The 19,006-nt window shown below is 39.0% G+C and overlaps 1 protein-coding gene across 2 annotated transcripts in view; it reads left to right on the forward strand.

The window, feature by feature from the left end:
• The window catches only part of SHOC2 (SHOC2 leucine rich repeat scaffold protein), a 61,825-nt gene that overhangs the window by 11,724 nt on the left and 31,095 nt on the right, over positions 1-19,006 (forward strand). For both annotated transcript variants that reach the window (XM_030241186.2, XM_030241185.2), the window contains one exon: positions 12,339-13,273. In XM_030241186.2, the coding sequence (XP_030097046.1) occupies positions 12,571-13,273 (703 nt within the window). In that variant the 5' untranslated portion in view covers positions 12,339-12,570. The remainder of the gene's footprint in view (positions 1-12,338; positions 13,274-19,006) is intronic.

Genomic DNA, 19,006 nt, shown 5'->3' on the forward strand with positions numbered 1-19,006 from the left:
CTTCTGGAGAGAGAGAAGAAGAGCTCCTGAATCAAAATAATAATTTATTGATAAATGCTAGAAGTAGGAACAAGATGGTGCTGTGTAAGATCATGCTGTAATGCAGCCCACAGTGATGAGTCTGAGTGTTGGCAGGGATCATCTGGTCTGGGTTTAGTGGTAGTGTTATTTGCTCTGCAAAATAAGCTAAAAGTTGGTTGTGAGAAAAATGAGCAGTGAAACAGTATCATCTGCACAGATCTGACATGAGGAATTTAGGAGTTAGAGGACAGCACACAGTGTGACAAAACCAGGCTGTGGTTAAAGCTTTCTCTCTCAGTCATATTTCCAACTGGTACTCCTCACAAGCATGGATCAAATTTAGCCTTAGAAAGCAAGAATAATTTAAAATGAAGATTTCCTTCTTTGCATCGTGTCTGAATTTGATCCCCATAGGATGCTGATCTAATATAAAGTGATTTAATGTGTATATTTGTTTTTGCAAAATTGTTAATTCCTGTTTATAGCATTTAAGCATGCTTTAATACTAAGCTAATACTGACGCTTGTCAGACAAGTTATGCTACTCTGTAAGAATTACAGAAGCTTTTGGTTTGGTAGGAATTTGTGCAGCACACACTGATATTCAGCCCTTCAGATTGCAACTTCTCCACCTCCTGTTTGAAGAATTATTGTCAGAGAATGTAAGAAGAAGGGGAGGAAGGAGGAATTGTGGGGGAGAGAAGCTGCCCCTGTCTGTACAACCTTATGCCCAAGAATCACAGGAGCTGGGGGCTGGTGGGGAGGAGGTTTTCTCAGACATGTGCTGATGTGCTTTAGCCCCAGATAGGCATAAAACAGTGCATGTAACTGGATGTTTCTTGCCTTGCAGCAAAGGGAGGGATGGAGCAAGGCTTGTGGTGGGATGGAGGAATGGCTCTGGCATGTTCTGCCTGGCTGGGAGGGTGGCACTGCCTGTGCCCTTTTGCAGGGCTCGCAGCAGTTCAGGTCCTGCTCCACACATCCTTCTTAGCCAGTTCTGACCTCCTGCCTGTCTGTCTGCTGCTGCTCTTTGGTTATTCCTGTACATTGTCAGAGTTCCTTGCAGCCTCTACCCAGTACTCCTGTCTCACTTCAGGTGCATGCTGGTGGTTTTCATCTCTCTTTTACCTGTACTGGTGTTTGCTCTCTTTTTCTCATCCTTTGTGTTTTTATTGGAAGTGTCATTCCTGTGATTTTTTTTTCTCCCTTCCTCACTATTTTGAGAATGGTTGAGTGAGAAATGAACAAGCAGGTAGCAAGTATTAGTTAAAATTAGTTAATCAACTTCTTTGTTAAACTGATTTTTATTTATTTGTTTTTAGAGTTTCAGGTACAGTGTTTCTACAGTGTTTCAGTTTCTTATTCTTTCTGTTCAGGAGCTCTGTTCTCACATCCTCAGATATGTTCTTAATATTCTCATACTGTTCATTTATATATAGTACCCTTATTTTGAACATATTGTTCTGGAGCATATTGTCGTACTAAAATTTGTTCAGTCCTTCAAGTCAATTTGTGAGGCTGTATATTTTTTCTGAGTGTTTTGAGCATATGTCTAATACTTTTTGGATTACACTTGGTTTGAAAAGGACTCACTGTCTTTTAATCTGAGTTGGTTCAACCCGTGCAACTCATGTGGATGCCACTTAAGTGGTTGAAATACCCCTCTCCTGCCCTGTGCATTAGTGCAAAAATTCAGGCTCCATCACTTTGTTGAACTGTTAGCTGGGGTTTGGGTCATGGTCACTCTGCAAGGAGCTGAGAGCATCCTCAGCTCTGTGCAGGTCAGAGATGAGCAGATATGGGCAATCCCAATGCAGGGAATCACCTGTTCTCAGCTTGTCAAGTTCAGTGCAATTCTCTGGTCCTTCTATTCAATGGGAATAGATTCTGCAAGACACAAATATCTGGAGACCAGCAGGCCTGGTGAGACACTGTTGTACCTGAGCTGCTGTAAAGGTTGAATTTTAAATGTTCACAAACAGACAATTCCTTGCTGAATTATCTAGACATTTATGACATCTGTTTTCTGTCTGAAACAAAGGCCAGTAAGGTGCAAAAGTCTCACTCAGTATAAATAGGCATATAGTACAATTTTGATCTTAATTTTGTTAGGATACTGATGTGAACTTCAGTGTAGCTCTGAGCTAACCTGCTTATTCATCAGTTTTTTTCAAATTTCCATTATCTTTTTAAATTTTTGGAAAGTGGTGAGGTAAAAGGTATTGTTGCAATATTTATACAGTGTTGTTTTGTTCAGATTGCATCTAATTTTTTTTCAATGACGTTTTTCAGGTTAGCACTGCTGCTGCTTTCTACTTCTGCAATACACAAGCTTTTCAAGTGTGCTAAGAGTCTGTCACTGAGCTGATTTTTGACAAGCAGAAATCATGTTTTTCACTGTTTCTAGGAAAATTGTAATAGAAGACATTTTGGTGGGTTTTTTTTTAAGAAAATAAAAGGATGCCTCATCTGAACAGATTTTGAAGAATCTGCTTGGAAGGGATCACAGTGGCTTTCTTTTGCTTTTTTTTTTCTTTTGAAGGAAAACATCTTGTTCCTGTGAAACTACCCAATTTATCATGTGTTTTCCAGAATTGTTAGTATATGTGAAATAATCTTTTAATTGGGCTCAAAGTTATGAGCAGAATAGTGTTCAGTGCTGGGGCTGAGGGTGTTTTGTGCATCAGGCTCTGTGACAGTGGGGGTGAGGATGAGGAGAATTCATGGTAGGTCTGGACATTTCATGGTTCATAACAGGAAGGTGAACAGATCTTTCTTTCTTGTCCTTGTTTGTTTCACTTTCATCTGCTATTCTGGGAAAGAAATCTCTGGGATCATCTTGGGAATCTGTAAGAATGCGGATGAACTTGCAACAAATTCAAATGCTGTCATTTTTGGTTTTTTTTGTAATGCTAATGCATTCAATGTTGAGTGGGGAAGAAAAGATGTAAAAAGCTAAATAAAAATACTCCTAAGAAGTTATGAAAATTAAGTTTTCAATATAAGGCAATCAGAATTAGGTAGGTGTGAGTGAGATGGCTTCCAGTGCTGTAGGTTGACCATACTTGTCAGAGTGTGTTCCATACCTCTCTAATCCCTACATACTTTTGCCATCTCCAAGACCCCTTCTCCATGCAGTGTGTAGAAGCAAGAGTGGTGCCTGTTGACTGATTATTTTCTCAGTATTTTCATGTCTGTGATACTCTTGTATGTAGAATTTCCTGTCAGCTGCTTCTTGCCCAACACCTGTGCCTGCCAGCATCCCATCCTTGTTCTTGCTCCAGCTCCTGCCTCTTTCTCAGCCTGCCAGTGCTCCTGGCAGGAGCTTTTTTCTCTGTGTGGCTGCTGTGACCCAGAGGGAGGTGGGGAGGACAGTAGGAGGGTGTCCCACCTGAAAGCAAAGGCTTATTTAGCCCCTCTGGGTTTGACTTGCTCGGTGGGAATGCCTTGTATCAGAAGCTGTTGGTGTTGAGAAGGTGAAGCAGGCTCAGGCTGAAATACTCAGAGTATTTCATACTCTGAGCTTTGTTGCCACAGGAACTCCTTGTAGTTTTCTTATTAGACTTTGAGTGACCAGGAGTGAATATGTGGTGAAATTCACTGTGACAGAAACATTATAATAGATTTGAAGTCCTCAGTCTAAACTGAAACTGCCATAGTTATGAAATTGGTGTTAACATTACCTTCAACTCGAACAAAGCCATGTGCTTTTACCAGCTCTTAGTCAGCAAACAGCTGAACCAAGTAAATTATCTTACCTTTTCTCTCTATTCTTATGTTCCCTCAAGGCCTCTCTCTCCAACCCCAAAACAATCCAAAAAACCCTGAGGGCTGGCAAGCAGATGCTGCCAAATGTCACCTTGAAGGAGGGAAGTCTTCTACAGATCAACGTGTTTGAAGAAGCCTTTGCCACAGAGCCCTGGCTGTATGCAGGGCCACCTGAATCACCTCTGGAATGCATCTTGTTTGTTTCAATAATACTTCACTGCTTTCCCTCATTGTGTTTAATTCTCTTATGCTCAATGGGGGAAAGCAGTTGAAAGCTTTGAAAGAGGCTTGGGAGTAATTTTGGTCTTCATCACCTCCTCAGGGTGTATAATGAACCTACATTTCCATGGTGCCATTAATTTGTGAAGTTCCCCAAGGTATTTCTGAGTTGCTTTGGCTTCTCCAGCTGTGGCTGAGCATCATTTTAAGCAGTGGTGCAGGAACATGGAATCCACTGGAATGTGGTAATCTGCTTAACAATGTGCAGTAATGCAGCATAAGAGGGTGAGGACAGGGAGGGAATAATGCAAAAGCCAGTTGAAACTGAGTGGGCAGAATGCAATTAGGCTCAGAAATGTAGCAGTTAAAAATGAGGCTCCAGCTGGAGTGGGCACATATAATACAGGGAAAATAGCATTTCTCTTTGACAGTTTCTAGTTCTTGCATCTGAGTATTTCGATGGCAGAAGTGGTTGGTCACATCATGTTTAGGCAAATGGTTGCTGGAGAAAAGAGATGAGAATGTTTTAACTTATATCTAGTTAGCTGAAACACAGCAATTTCTTTGTCCTCATGTTTTATATATATCTACATGCACATCTGTATATTAAACTGGCCTGAATCAGTTGCTTTCATCAGGTAAAATGCATTTATCAGGAAGAGTCAGATTACAAAACCAAACAAAAACTCACTGGAAAGAGCACTGCTTGAGCAGTAATGGGGGAGTATGTGTAGATCTTTTTGATATTTAATTCAGTCTAAATTTGATTTGGTTTCCTGTAATATTTAAATATATGATATAAAATTTTGGGAAAATATACTGTCATCAAGAAACAACTCTAGCTGATCATTGTGCAGTTTTCAAATAAATTTTATTTATGAAGCAGAATGTACACTTAGATTACAGCAAATTTGATGCTGATTGTGGTTGTTATCTTTTCTCTGGAAAGAATGCTGATCTGTTTAAGGAAGTAGATATTTTCTAAGAACTGATCAGATCCAAAATATGTTAATGATTTTAAAGGTGAGGAGATGTGTAATTGGAAACTTGTGGGTAAAGAATTTTTTTGTACTTTGACAAACACTTCTATATCTTCCAAACTCACAATGTTAGTTGAAAAGTAAATGCTACTGCAGATTTCCTTTTCAATGCATTAGTTATATTTAAACTAGGCGTTCAATAAAACAAATATGTCCAGGCTTTTGTTGTCTTAACTGAAGATCAAGAACTGCAAATATTTTAGCTAAAAACAATAAAAAAATTGAAGAGAGGCCAGCAATTGTTCAGTGCTGAGCTGCAATAATGTAGTCATTGTGGCTTTGTCTCCTAGAACATAGAAGGTAAAGAGTCATCGCTCCTTTTCAACAAAATGGTGTTAAAAACACATCTTGAGTTGTTTTTCAGATAGGCTTTTTTTTTCTAGCATAGTGTTCCTCTGCAAAAGGATCCAGTGACATACAGTTGCTTATTATGGTCAGAAAATTTGAAGGACTGATAATGGTCCAGCACTGAACTTTGTGAAATCGTCATGATTATTACAGAAAAGCATGTTGAAGAACGTGAGCAAACTTACTGTGTCAAATTCAGAGGTAAATAAACAGAGAACTGCTACAATAAACAAGATTTTTGGTAGATAATCCTGTGTTGCTGTTAGGGGCCAGGGTGGGATGCTACCCTAGATAGTAATTGTTTTTGTTTAGCTGTGATGGGGTTTTGTGTGTGCTTTGTCCCAATCTCTGTAGGATCAACATGACTTAATTTGTTGCTAATATAGATAATTAGTAGATAATATGTTACTCTACTGTTGCTTTGTGTGTTTACTTTCTCTCTTGCTGGTAATTCATGTTTAGTCTCCTTTGTAGTAGGTTTTGTTTTGATAAGTTGTTTTTATTGCTCAGAGGAAATGATGAATGAATGAAAAATATTTGATGCTGGTTTGTAGTTTGTATCATCACCTTTGGTGGGACCAGTGCCATTTTCTGTCAAATTGGTAACAAAACAGTGTGTGCCACGTTGCTTCCTTTGTTTAGAGAAGTTGTTGAGGGATCTGAATAGTTGTGTCTGGGTGCTGTGTAGTGGTAATAGTGAAAGGTTGTTTTATGTTGGAAATTAAGTTTTTGGTACAAGTGGGTGGTCTTTATTCAGAAGTGGGTATTGGGTGGATTGGGAGCGCTTGCTCTTGCAGAAGGTTGTATGCCACTATAGACAGACAAGTTGTATGGTCACAAAAACAAAAACTGGGTTTTCCTAGACTGACAAATCCATTTAGAATGACCCTTTTAAGAGATATTAGAACATGCACTAAATCCTGGAAATTTGTTTCATCTAGAAAGTTAGGATTTTCAAATTTCTTATATTATGCAGGATTACACAGCTTGCTGATAAAGCGAGTTGCCATGGAAATAGAGACATGCAGCTCAAAGGTACTTGCTGGGGGGGCACACATGTAGAAAGTACCTTTTTACATATTAAAATAAGCTGCTCCATGGAGTTGGCAGAATTCTTTGCTCTTGAAGTCTGTTTCTGCAAAAACATGCAATGGTATTTTATAACTTGGCCAAAAAACTAGTGGGTTTTTGTTCCTGCAAAGAAGAGAGAGTGCTTCATAAAAATAATGTTGGAGCACACAGAATGAATCACAGTATGTATATTTTTGTACTTGCTAGGTGAGTTCAAAGGCAGGGCACAAAAGATTATTTTGTCCTCCTAGGAACTTAAGGCGCAGGTGACTCTGTCTGCGTAGGTGACTTTCTGTCTGCAAGTGTGGAGCCTTTTCATCCCGACTGCTCTGGACTTTGGTATGTGACCTGGCACTTAATGCAAGGAAATGCTTCCAGAGAGCAGCAAAGCTGGTGACCAGTGAGTGGAAAGATGGTTTCCAAAGCTTCAAACCCAGCAGTGATGTCCATGTGCCTGCCCATTTGCTCTGGGAGGGCATGGTTGTGTCAGAAGCTGGGATGGGGTGTCCTGGGAGATCTGCCTGGTTCTGCAAGCACACAATCATCAACCTTCAAAATCTTTAGAAACTCACTTGCTCATTTATAGTTACTCCAGGTGTAACTGCACATAGGTTTATAATTAGGTGCCTATAGCTACAGATGTGCTTGCAGATTTAAGACACCACTAGTGAAGCATAAGGAAGCCCTTAGAGGTGGTCTAAATGCAGTTGTTGTCCCCTTGGGCTGACGTGTGCTCAGTCATTCCCTCAACCCCCAGGTTTTGCTGGAATGCGAGGCTGGGTTACGCTTGGCTGTGTGGCAGCCATGGAGGCAGCAAACAGTTGGGATGCTCTTGGCTGCAGTCCTGTGGCAGATGAAGATGTTCTGAGGGGCTTGGAGGGCTGTCAGGGCTCAGGCCTCCTCCTTGCCCAGCTCCGCAGGCTCAGGCTGTGCCTGCAGCGAGCAAGCCGCTCCCTCAGTGTGAGAGGGGATTAGGGTGAAAGCTGTGTCACATCCTGGGGTGTTGAAATCAGGCTGAATTGGTAGTCTGTGAGCTACCATCTGCTGGCCCTCCACTTAGAGAACTGAGATGAATTTGATGGCCAGCCTTTTCTATTGAACAAGCCAACCAGGGTAGCTGGCACCATGACAGTGTTGCCCTGCTGCCATTGATCACCCTGTACTCTGGAATAACAGGTTTCTTCCCAAAGAAGAGAAGCTGTCTAGCTGGCATATTTCAGGAGCACCGCTCTTGTTGAGATAGATGAGGCTGTTTTTGATCTCTGGTGGAGTGATGAGTGATGACTGGTTGTTCCCTTGCTGTCTCCATACCTCTGAGTGAGGTTTTGTGTTTAGAGGAGCTGTGCAACCGCTGGTGACTGATTCAGCAGTTTGCTCCCAGCTGGTCCATGGTGGCTGCAGTGGCAGAAGCTGAAATGCACTTACACAGATGAAAGCTCTGTAGGTCAGATGTTTGAAGCTAGCAAATTGTAGGAGAGAATGTGCTTTGTTTGCAAGTGACTAGTTGGCTTAAGCTGTTTGGGTTTCCAAATGAAAGTAGTGACTATGGTGGTTGAGGGTTTTTTGGGTTGGGTTTTTTTGGTGTTTTATTTTTTTTTTTCTGCATATGTGGTATTGAGAATGGAAATTCATTGTAGCCACTTGGGCTAAGCTTTAAATTTCATCCATTGCTTATTGATGTGTTCATTTTTGTGGTGTGCTGGAATATGAAATGTTTTTGATGTGTCCCATGCTGCTCTAATTAAAAGGTAAATACTTTTAACAAGGAAGAGTTTTTTTTTTTTTAGTCTGTTTGTGAAGAGGTGTTGCTGCAATTACAAGATAGCATTTGAACTCTGCCTTGTTGTTAAGAATCACTTAGGGCTGACTAATCAGAAATACCTATATCAGAATTGCAATTTCAGAACATTTTATTTATTATTATGTAGTAGAATAATTGTCTGCTTACTCCAGAGCATCAAGTATGAGTTGATTCCTTATTTCTTTGACTTGTTTTGTATTTGGAATGATCCTCTGCTGTTATTTAGGTTGAAAAGCCCTAGCTGTGGTGTGGGTTAAGTTTAGTGCAAACACAGAATGAAGAGAATAATCATTCCTATTGTGATAAAAAGTTCTGTATGTAGTAAAAAATTTCTTTTAAAATGCAGGCCTGGATATCTCTTGCTACTTTACAGAAGTAAAATTCTATTAATGTGTTACACTTCAGTGAAAATGATGCCTTAGATATTACATGCTAAGAATATCAGAAATGTTTATGGTTTAAAATGCCTGGTTTGGCTACTGAAAAACAGAAGGGGAACCAGTAAGGGTTTAGGTGGAGCTGTAAAGTGACCATTTTGTAAGATGACATGCCATGATGATTTTCCTTTGGCTGTTGGTTAGCCTTGTCACTTGAGAGAGAAATGTTTCAGCTGTGGGAGACTCTTTATTTCAGTTAACAATTTCTTCTTCAAGCCGTCTCTGTGAACTCACAGGAAACTTTCATATAATTACAAGTCACAAGACACTTGAACACGTCCTCCGGGAAAGTGAGGGACTGCTGGGAGTATTTCATGCAGGGAACAGCCTGTTCTGGGGGGTTCCACTGCTTTGCAGTAGTGGGTAGGAGACAGTTAAGGCTTTTACAGCCTTACTTGAATAGCAGTTGGCTGAAATCCTTTATCTCAAGCCTCATATTGTGTTAGATAGTGACCAGGAAACATCGGTATTTATATTGCCAAATTGCAGTGATTAGTGTAGTGTTATTCCTAGAACTGCAAAATGTTCCTACATTACTGCACTTTTAATAAAGCATTTATTGCATAAATGTTTTAGATTGTATTGCTCAGAAAAACTGAAATCTCTTTTCAATTACAATTTAAAAAAGAAAAAAAAGTGGTACAAGGTAAATGCATTCTTCTTTTCCAGACAGTAAGGAAGGTGACATAGTTTAGGCTGAAGTAGCTTCTGTTTCTGAAGTTTCATCAGTTACAGATAACAGAAAAAATGAAATACATCTGGTTTATGTTCACCAGACATCAGGAGGAGTGGATCAAAACTCTGAAGTTGGTTTTTTTATAGCTATTTACAAACATTTTACTTTAAAAAGTTAATACTCAGAAGAGGGAAGAGATTATTTTCCTTCTTTAAAAGTTTTTTTTCCCCTCAAATACTGGGCCAAGCAAGAGTCTTGTTAAATTTTCCAAGTTCTCCAGGACATAATAGTTAAATGTTTTTATGTCAATTAATATTGACAGGAAGTCAGTTTGAACAGCATTGGAAAATGGAAGTAGTTGGCAGAACTAGCTAATTTCACTTAATTTCCTTTTCCTAAAAATATCTCTGAAAGAAGCTCTCCTTTTGACATACAATGAATGCTTGTTTGACTTTAGTTTAGAATTGGTGGTGACTCTTGTCCTTTAACTGAAAGGGCTTGAAAAATATGCATAACCTTTTGAAACCTATTTAACTTCCTCTGTAGTATGAGTTATTATACTAATGCCCATCAAAAGTTTAGATACAGTATTGACTTGATGTATGTGAGTAACCCCATCAGCTTGAATAATCTGCAGTTGAGATCATGTAGAGCATTGAAGACAAACATTTAATTTCTTTCTAGGTACAATTCAAGTTATTGCTAACCAAGATAGTGAAATGCATGCAGATTATTTGGAGCACTTGCACTGCCGAGCTGCTTTCAGCAGCCCTAATCTCCAGCAGTCTTCTTTCTGAGGCTCTTTCTAAACCTCCTCCAGCTGCTGTGCACATAAGAAATGAAACAATCTCTTGGTGGGTCCTAAATTTGATTAAATTGAAAGCTCAAGAGAGCAGCAGCCCTTTGAGTATTTTGCACTTCGGGGACTGGATGAGGAGCAGTAGCTGTTCTGGCACTCAGGTCTCTTTTCTGTGTGTTATTGGAATTCAGAAACTGTGTTAGTTGTAGACTCTTGGTGTTACTGTTTCATAATAAAAACCTTGTAAAGCCTTTGGGGCTCCCACCCTTTAGTCAGCTGTGTTTTTGCATTGGGAGTCATTGCATGTCCTATTACTGGCATTTTACAAGCGTGTAGATTATACATTGCTGAGAAGCACTTTGAAATATAATCTGGTGAGGTTAGTAATCTTGAGGAGAGGTTAAATTAATGGATGGTGTAAAAGCCATGTGGAAATCTTTAAGATAGAACCAGTAAAGAACATCTAGTAAAGAACAGGCTTGTGCTGCTTTAGGAAACTCAGTGCAGAAAACTTCCAAGTTAAAAACTGTTTTTGCTTGCTGCTGCTAGCATTCAGCCATGGTCCTTTATAACTCAGCTGTCCAGAACACAGGAACTGGAGGCAATTTTTGGCTTCTTTTGGGGGGGAGGGATTATATTTTTTTGATATTACAGTGTTTGTAGCACACTTGGTGATGCTGCAGCAGTAATGAATCAGGGTGAAGGACTGGAAGGCACCTCCTGTGGCAGGTTCTCTTTCAAGCATTTTTACTAAACAGCTGGATTTGAAGCTGTGGGTAAAGTGACTGGTCCTTCTGATCATCTTTAAATAGATTTTCTTCAGCCTTATAAAAATTATGAATGAATATGTATATCTATATATAGAGCCAAGTCTTCAGCTTTGTGTTCTCCGTGTGTATTTTTGTATTTGAAGGTAATCATACACAACATGACCAAAGTTTAAAATTGTTATTGAGCTTTGCTAAAAAATGTTTGTATTTATAGTACTTGCTGATGGCTTAAGTATGCAAAATATTATTTAATTGATTTTGATTACAAGCTTTATGAACTTGTGCAGAAGTAGGAATGCCAGGACAGTGACACAGTTCCTGTGAAGGTTTTAAGAGTATTTAAACAAGGTGGCTGGGAAACAAGGGACCTTTCTTCAGCAGTGGATACTTCGTATCAAAGCTGAAAGGTGGACTAATGTGGAGACATGAAATTATTGTTGCCACTGATTGTTTATTTTCTTCTGCAAAGATACATTCCAAAACATTTCTACTACACAGAATCACTAAGTTCTTGGGCATGTCATGTGCTTTGAATTGAAACATGAAGAAAAGCTACTTTCCATGATGCATAATGATTTTGTAAAAATGTAAATTGGTCTTTATAGGTTTGAGACATCTGTTCACTTGTTAGGCTGCCTTGTATTCATTGAGGGAGAAAACTCAAGATATGGTAAAGATATATTGTGTCCTACTCCCAAGAGAAATTCCTTCATAATTTTGCTTATCTTGAAGCATAATATATTGTTTCTTCTGGACTTTGGTCTGACTTTTTGATAGGTGTGTTTTAAAAATCCTTGTGCTTGGCTTTTCAAAGCATGTGAAGCTGGTGAGAACTTTCTGTTCCACATGAAAAGCAGAGACCTGCAGTTCAGAGCTGGTCAGAAGAGAGACCTCAAGGCAAAGTGTTTGTGTTACTGAGCATTTTAGATTTTACTGTAGATTGAACTGAGATTCTCTTGTGCTGAAAGAATAAGTCTATACGGGTTTCTTTGAAGAGGCAGGCACTTAAAATTATAGCAGATATTTATTGGCTGATTGGGCATTGAGGGAAGAGAGAATATTGATGTTGATGACCAGGGGGTTTTTGTAAGAACTAGGTAAGACATAAGATGGTGACTCAAATGTAGTACCGAAGGCTGTATTATGTTTAAGAATTGTGATTTTTCTTCCCTCACATATACTAATTAGTACAGTTCTTGTACCACAGTGGGTTTTGTGAGCAATATGTGTAGTATTTCTGATTTAGCCTTGGGTTTTTCATTGACATTTGAACAGAAGGACAAATCATTAACCTGAGTTAGTGAGCACAGGCTCGATGTAGAAACACTCAGTATTTAACTGGAAGTTTTATATTTACACTAACTTTGGCTTCTCTTCTCTGTGTTCCAGAAATACTAATACAGAGCATTTGACCTGATCTCTACAGCTGAATCTCCTGATAGCAGGATTAGGAAAGAGTGCCTTCAGAACCAATATGTAGCAAATGGGTGTCACACCTCTGAAGCTCCCCCCTGGGTTCAACACTCACGTGTTTTAAGGATCCTTGTTGCCTCAGCATTGAATTGTTCTTGTGGACTTCAGAAACAGATTTCATGCGGTGCTTGCTGAACGTTGAGTCACCATGAGTAGTAATCTAGGAAAAGAAAAGGACTGTAAAGAGAAGGATCCAAAAGTCCAATCATCAAAAGAAAGGGAGAAGGAGGCAAAGGCCTCAGGAGGATTTGGGAAAGAGAGCAAAGAAAAGGAGCCTAAGACCAAAGGGAAAGATGCCAAAGATGGAAAGAAGGACTCCAGTAGTACACAGCCTGGGGTAGCTTTTTCAGTGGACAATACGATTAAAAGACCTAATCCTGCCACAGGTACTCGCAAAAAATCCAGCAATGCTGAAGTGATCAAAGAGCTAAATAAATGCCGGGAAGAGAATTCTATGCGCTTGGACTTGTCCAAGAGGTCTATACACTTGCTTCCATCAGCTGTCAAAGAGCTAACGCAGTTGACAGAACTTTATTTATACAGTAACAAACTGCAGTGCCTACCAGCAGAGGTGGGCTGTCTGGTGAACCTGGTGACGCTGGCTCTGAGTGAAAACTCACTCACCAGTTTGCCTGACTCTCTTGATAACTTGAAGAAACTGCGCATGCTTGACCTGCGGCACAACAAACTGCGAGAAATCCCCTCAGTGGTGTACAGGCTCAGCTCCCTGGCCACGCTGTACCTACGCTTTAATCGCATAACTACTGTGGAAAAGGATATCAAAAACTTGTCAAAACTCACCATGCTTAGCATACGAGAGAACAAAATCAAGCAACTACCTGCTGAAATTGGTAAGTGATTGTACTGACTGAAAGTGTGATGCCGTTTTTATGTTCACTGCAGTTTGGCTAATTATACATAAACTGTCACTTTTCCAACTGCACTTTATTTAAAACAACATAAAATTATGCTCTTGATCATACTGTTCCACTGTTAGCTTGAGAATAGTCAATACCTTGTATATATATTTGTTTTTATACAACACAAACCCTTTTTCTTCATCTGTCATCTTAAAATCAGATGTATACTGTTTTCATCTTTGCTTTGTACTTTCACTTATTGTGTCTTGAGAGCCCAGATGGTTTAAAAAAAAAGAGATACAGGGGCATTTTTTATTTTAAGATTTTTATAAATCATTTATGAACTGTTCCAAGTTATAAACACATTATGGGCATGTTACAGAGGGGTGTGACCACAGTAATACAAGGTAGAATAGGTAACTATTACAATGAGCAAGCTATTGGGTGCTGTAACAGTTAATAATCTAGGTTAATGATTTGTGCAAGTGTCTGCCTTTTATAAGTCATGAATATATTAATACATGGACTCTGAAGTGATGAAATACTGTACACATGGCTGATGATTCTTATGACTTTGTAATGACTAGTATTTGTTTTTCCAAACATGGTTACAAAGGTTCAAAAGATGGTGAACTAGTGTGAAAGTGCATTGTTAATTTAAATGGTTTATTACACAAAATGTGCTGGATTAGCTGTATATCAGAACTTCTGTGTTGTTCCTAATATGTTCTGCTTCATGGAAAATATGTCTTTATAACACTGTTTTCAAGCAATGTTTGAACAATGTGTGTGCCCTATAAAAGTGTGATTCTGTTAATCAGTAGGGTTTTTTTCTATATATCAGCAGTTTTTAAAATGCAAGTATAGTTCAGCCCTTTTAGGGGGTGGGGGAATAGAAACTTCATGCAATTAAGAAACTGCTTAGACTTTTTTCAAGTGTGAAAAAAAAAAACCAACCTTGTGAAAGCTCTTGTAACACTGTGAGTAATAACTCCCATGCCCTGTTTCCAAAAGCTGCTGGTACTTTCCTATTGTCCCAGCCAGTGTGTGAATGTGTTGCTACTGAAGTGGCCCCTATGGTCACCAATTTTGCAAAGCTTGGGAAATGCTCTTGTTTGTATACCTGATAGATCTTTCTCAAGCCAGCAGTGTTTGCTCTTTATCTTGCACATTGATATGAAAGATACATAAGATAACATGTTCTTGATGGTGGGAATTCCTGGACATGCCTGAAACTGCTCATCCAGTTACCAGCAATGCCCAGTACAGGGAGCTTTGTCAGTGGTAACAGGAGTGAAGAAATGCACTGGTGGTGCCAGCTGTTGGCCTGAGCCTTTGGCTCCCGGTGGCAGCTGCTGGGGATGTGTTCTGCTGGAGCCACAGGAACACTTTTTTTGCTAGGCAGAAAAGAAATGGATGATGTGGTATGTTTTCTGATCCATGTGCTTTTTGAATTGTCATAAGCATCTCAGCAATCCTTTGAATTTCCCCTGGGAGAATGAAGGAATTGCAATTTTGAACTATTTTGACACTTCAGTTTAAGTTCAACAGCCTTGTTGGATATTTTACTGATCAACAAATGATACTGGAGACCGTGGGGCTGATGTTGACAGAAAACCCAGCATACTGCTTGTTTCTACATTCATTGAAGAAACTGTGGCCAGTTTAGCTGGTTGAGCTGTTACACAATTGTCAGTATTTTACCTGGTTCTGTTTGTGGCTCAGTTATTAGTTAATCTAGCACAGAGCCATCTTCTGAGGTTCACCTGGGGATAGTGCTGCATAATTTTAGAGTAATACTAGTAGTGTGTGAAGAAAAAAAACTCTGTGAGGTGTTAGATCCTAGTGTTTGATGTTGCGCTTCAGAAACTTCTCTTGTGTGTTTGATACTGCAGACATTGCTGGGCTGAAACCTCTTTATTTCTTTTGTTTATTGAATTTGGTTTACATGGAAGTGTGTAGTGTCTGTATGTGTTTGTTCACAGTAGTCTTGAAAGAGATCATGTGTAACTGCTTCATGGGAAAATTAGTAGGTACTTGTGTCATGAACACGTGACTTGTTTCTTTTGTATTTTTTTATTGTCTTGATATGTGTACAGGCAGCGTTCTCAGTTCTCTATAAAACCTTAGCTTGAACACATTAACTACTTTGCTTCTGTCTTTGTATCCAGCAGTTAGTCCTGCCTTTATTTGAATTGTGATAATGCTCATGTGCCTTTTTACGGGTCAGCACCTCATTGTGGAAGGCCTCTTAGAAGCACAAATGCAAGACAACTGTCACCCTTATGAAGAATTTCAAAGGAAAATCATCGAGTTCAAGCATACTTTTTTATTCAAAGTAAATTCCTCAGACTAGGTTGCCTGAAATTGAATCAGGTGAAAAATAAAATCAGTTGGTGTTTAAGTAACACAAATAATTTAAACTGCCCAGACACATAGTACAAGCATTTGAAAATCTTTTTCATCAGAGTAAAACCAGATTAAATAATTTAACTTCTGTAATTGACTTCTTCTCACTTACTTTCATGTTACTTTTTTTGATGAAGTACTTGATTTGAAAACACAGCTGAAAATGAAACTACTGAGAAGTGTATTTCTGACTTTTGAATGGAATTTGTTTCTTTAAACACTATTTCTCTACATTTCACATATGTACTTCAAAAAAACCCTTCCCTTTTAAGTCACAATGCTTTTAATCCCTTGTATGTTTTATAATACATTATCTAAATACTATAAACTAGCAAGGACTCATATTATAAGCTTGTAAATAACACAGAAATTTTTTGTTGCTGCAGAATGGAAAGTAAAATGAAGCCATTATCTTTTACTACGCAATATCATGTGGAGCATTTCAAATTCTTTTTAAAAATGCCCCATTGTTCTAGGGCCTAAGGCTCACAATGGCATGCTAGTGTGCTTGTTCATATTTTTAAAAATTCAAAGCTTATGTAACCTGCTGACTTGTCCAGAGAGGAAGAGTCTTGCAGCAGTTAACTGCAGTGTGCTCATGTTGCTGATCTGGTGCACACTGTGCAAGGAATCCTGGGTTTTCTTTACTTTGTCTTTTGAAAGCAGATGTGCTACAAAAAGGTTGGTCTGGACAAAAAGAAAATTAAAGATCCAGACTTCATTTTGAAAAATGTTGCTATTGTTCCCTCAAAGAGGGATAGCATTAAGTCTTACCCTGGTGCTACAGACTTGTGATGACTTTCTCTGTTACTAAACAAAAATTTTCAGTTTTGTATAAGAGTAATTGACTTTCCAGCTTTAGGACCTTGTTACTTTAAAATCAAGGGTCACCTGATTTATAAGCAATTATCCCATTGTTTTTCTAGGAATCTTTGTTCTCTAGCTGTATAAAATAAAGTTTATTTTTCTTCTACTCTTGCTGAAATAAGTTGAATGTGGGACTTCTAAGTGCTCTGATAATTGAGTTGTTTCTTCCAACACTCAGTATGTCTTTGAATAGTTGATTTTTGTGTCAGTGATGTTCCATTGTTCTTAGATGCAGCACTTTCCCTCTGTTGCCTACATTTCTTCTCAGGTGGTCCTGGAAACTGCTTTACAACTGACCTGTTTAAGGGGTGTTTGTTGTTTTGAGAAAACCTGGAAGAGATGAACCTCCCACCTGAGCTGTTGGAAATAAGCTAAAGTTTGGTTCTGTTTTGGACTTTTTGTTATTTAGCTACCAAAGACACTTTAAACTTTATTTAGGTGGCTACACCTGAGGAAAAGTTGCTTTGCATTTGAAACCAGCATTTTAGTGAGAAAGAGGAAGTGTTATTATCTATAGTTACTAAACAGCTGTATGTGTTTCTGGTCTTTTCCCCCTCCCCAGAATTAAGCACCTCTCATTCCATTGCAGCCAGTTGCTTTATTATAGGTAGATACATACTAAATAATTTCTGCTTGTATTTATCAGACTTCTCTTAACACTTTTCTGGCAACATCTATATTGCTTCTACATTTTTAATGCAATTTGAAATTATTTCAGTCAACTGCGTAGTAAGCTGAGGTCTTGATGTACATTGTTGTATTTTCAAATATAAACATATTTGTTTGAATAAGATGTAAAAGTAAAAATACTTAAATACTTTGTTTTGGGTTTTTTTTTTTTTTTCATGTTTAGCCAAGAGCTGGGCAGGTGAATCAGTGGGAGTTTTCATGAAACGGATGTGCTGATGTACAACAGCTTCTGATACTGAAAGTGGCAGGATCCACTCCCCTCCTGGCAGCCTCCCAGCTGCTGCGTTTGCTGTCTGTTACTTTAGGTAGTTGAAATCAGTGTAGTTTAGATCAGCCTGGAGCTGATGTGGGAGGAGGAGTGGGAGAGCATGAACTGGAACAGGGAGAGCAGGACACTTGGCCCTGAGCTGTGGGATCCCTGGGCTGGCTGCAGCTTCCTGCAAGCCTCTCCGGCAGGATTGCTCTCCTTGTATGAGCATGACAAGAGCACTGCAGGTGCTCTGGGGAAGGGTGGATTGCTGTCTGCAGAGAGCTGTTGAAAATGCAGCAAATTACGTTTTCAGAACCTTTTTCTCCCTTTCTCACTGCTTTCCGTGTCTTGTACCCACAAGACACGGAAATAACCTGGGGTAGGTCATTGGAATTCTGGTAGCCTGAGCTCAGCTGCACCTTACTGAAACAATGTTTTTATGCATAGTGGTGAGAATCCATTGAGGAGAGTTTCTTGATGGTAAAGCTACTCTGTTGTTTTTTCTTAGAAATTGCATCCTACCTAACAGTGGTGATAAATTGTTTCAGAGTGTATCTTGCCCTGTGTCCTGGTTCTGACTCTAGCCCTAAGCAAACGTGCAAAGAAACAGAATAAGTTTATATGTGAGGCTTAACCTGACTCCTTGCCCACATCCAACTATTTTTGTATCAGGGATTTCCTGAGTCTGATGCAGCTTGTTTCTTTACTAATTCTTAGTAACCTCTTCTTCCAAAGGCTTGGCCATTTTTTTTCTTTAAACTCCTATAAATGCCTTTCATCTTTAGTAAGGTCTGCAAGTTTGTTTGAATGCTGTTTCTGCCCATGAATGTCACTGTTATGAAGTTGTTTAATATATATATGTATGTACACACACACACACACACACACACATATATATATAGATAAATATATATACACATACACACACACACACACACACAAGCACATCAAGTGCAAGGCAGAACTTACCTTTTCACCTTCTCTGGCAGTTCAATCTCTGGTGGAATCCATGAAATAAAACCTTCACAGAAAGGTTTCTGTGTGAAAACTTTGTCAAAAGACAATCTGAAGGGATAATTGTGGGGATGAGTTCACAAGGTGGATACCAGCTTCATCTCCTTATCTGGTAAATTGTCCATTCCACTGAGATCAAAAAGTGGAAGATTAGAATGGAAGAATTTGAATGCTTTGGTGAGTCAGGCAGTCAGCATGAGAAGGATGAAAACCAGAGGAATTGGCTTGGGATGAGGCCAAGCAAATGTTTCAGTTTGCAGGCTGTTACTTAAGCCTTTTGCATTTCTTATATTTGGAGTTTTATTGCATTCCTCCATGTTGTGTTGAAGGAATTGTTTTGCACAGTCAAGTTGATACTATTTTCCTTGCAAAGACAAGGTTGCATCTTCTACCAGTTTTGAATATTTTTGTCGTGTTAGCACACACAACTCAAATAGAAATATTGTCAATGTGGTTGAAATTACATTTACATAGTTTCTTCAAGTTTCTTAAGA

This window comes from Serinus canaria, chromosome 6 (assembly GCF_022539315.1).
Source record: "Serinus canaria isolate serCan28SL12 chromosome 6, serCan2020, whole genome shotgun sequence".
In the NCBI taxonomy this organism is placed as follows: Eukaryota; Metazoa; Chordata; class Aves; order Passeriformes; family Fringillidae; genus Serinus; species Serinus canaria.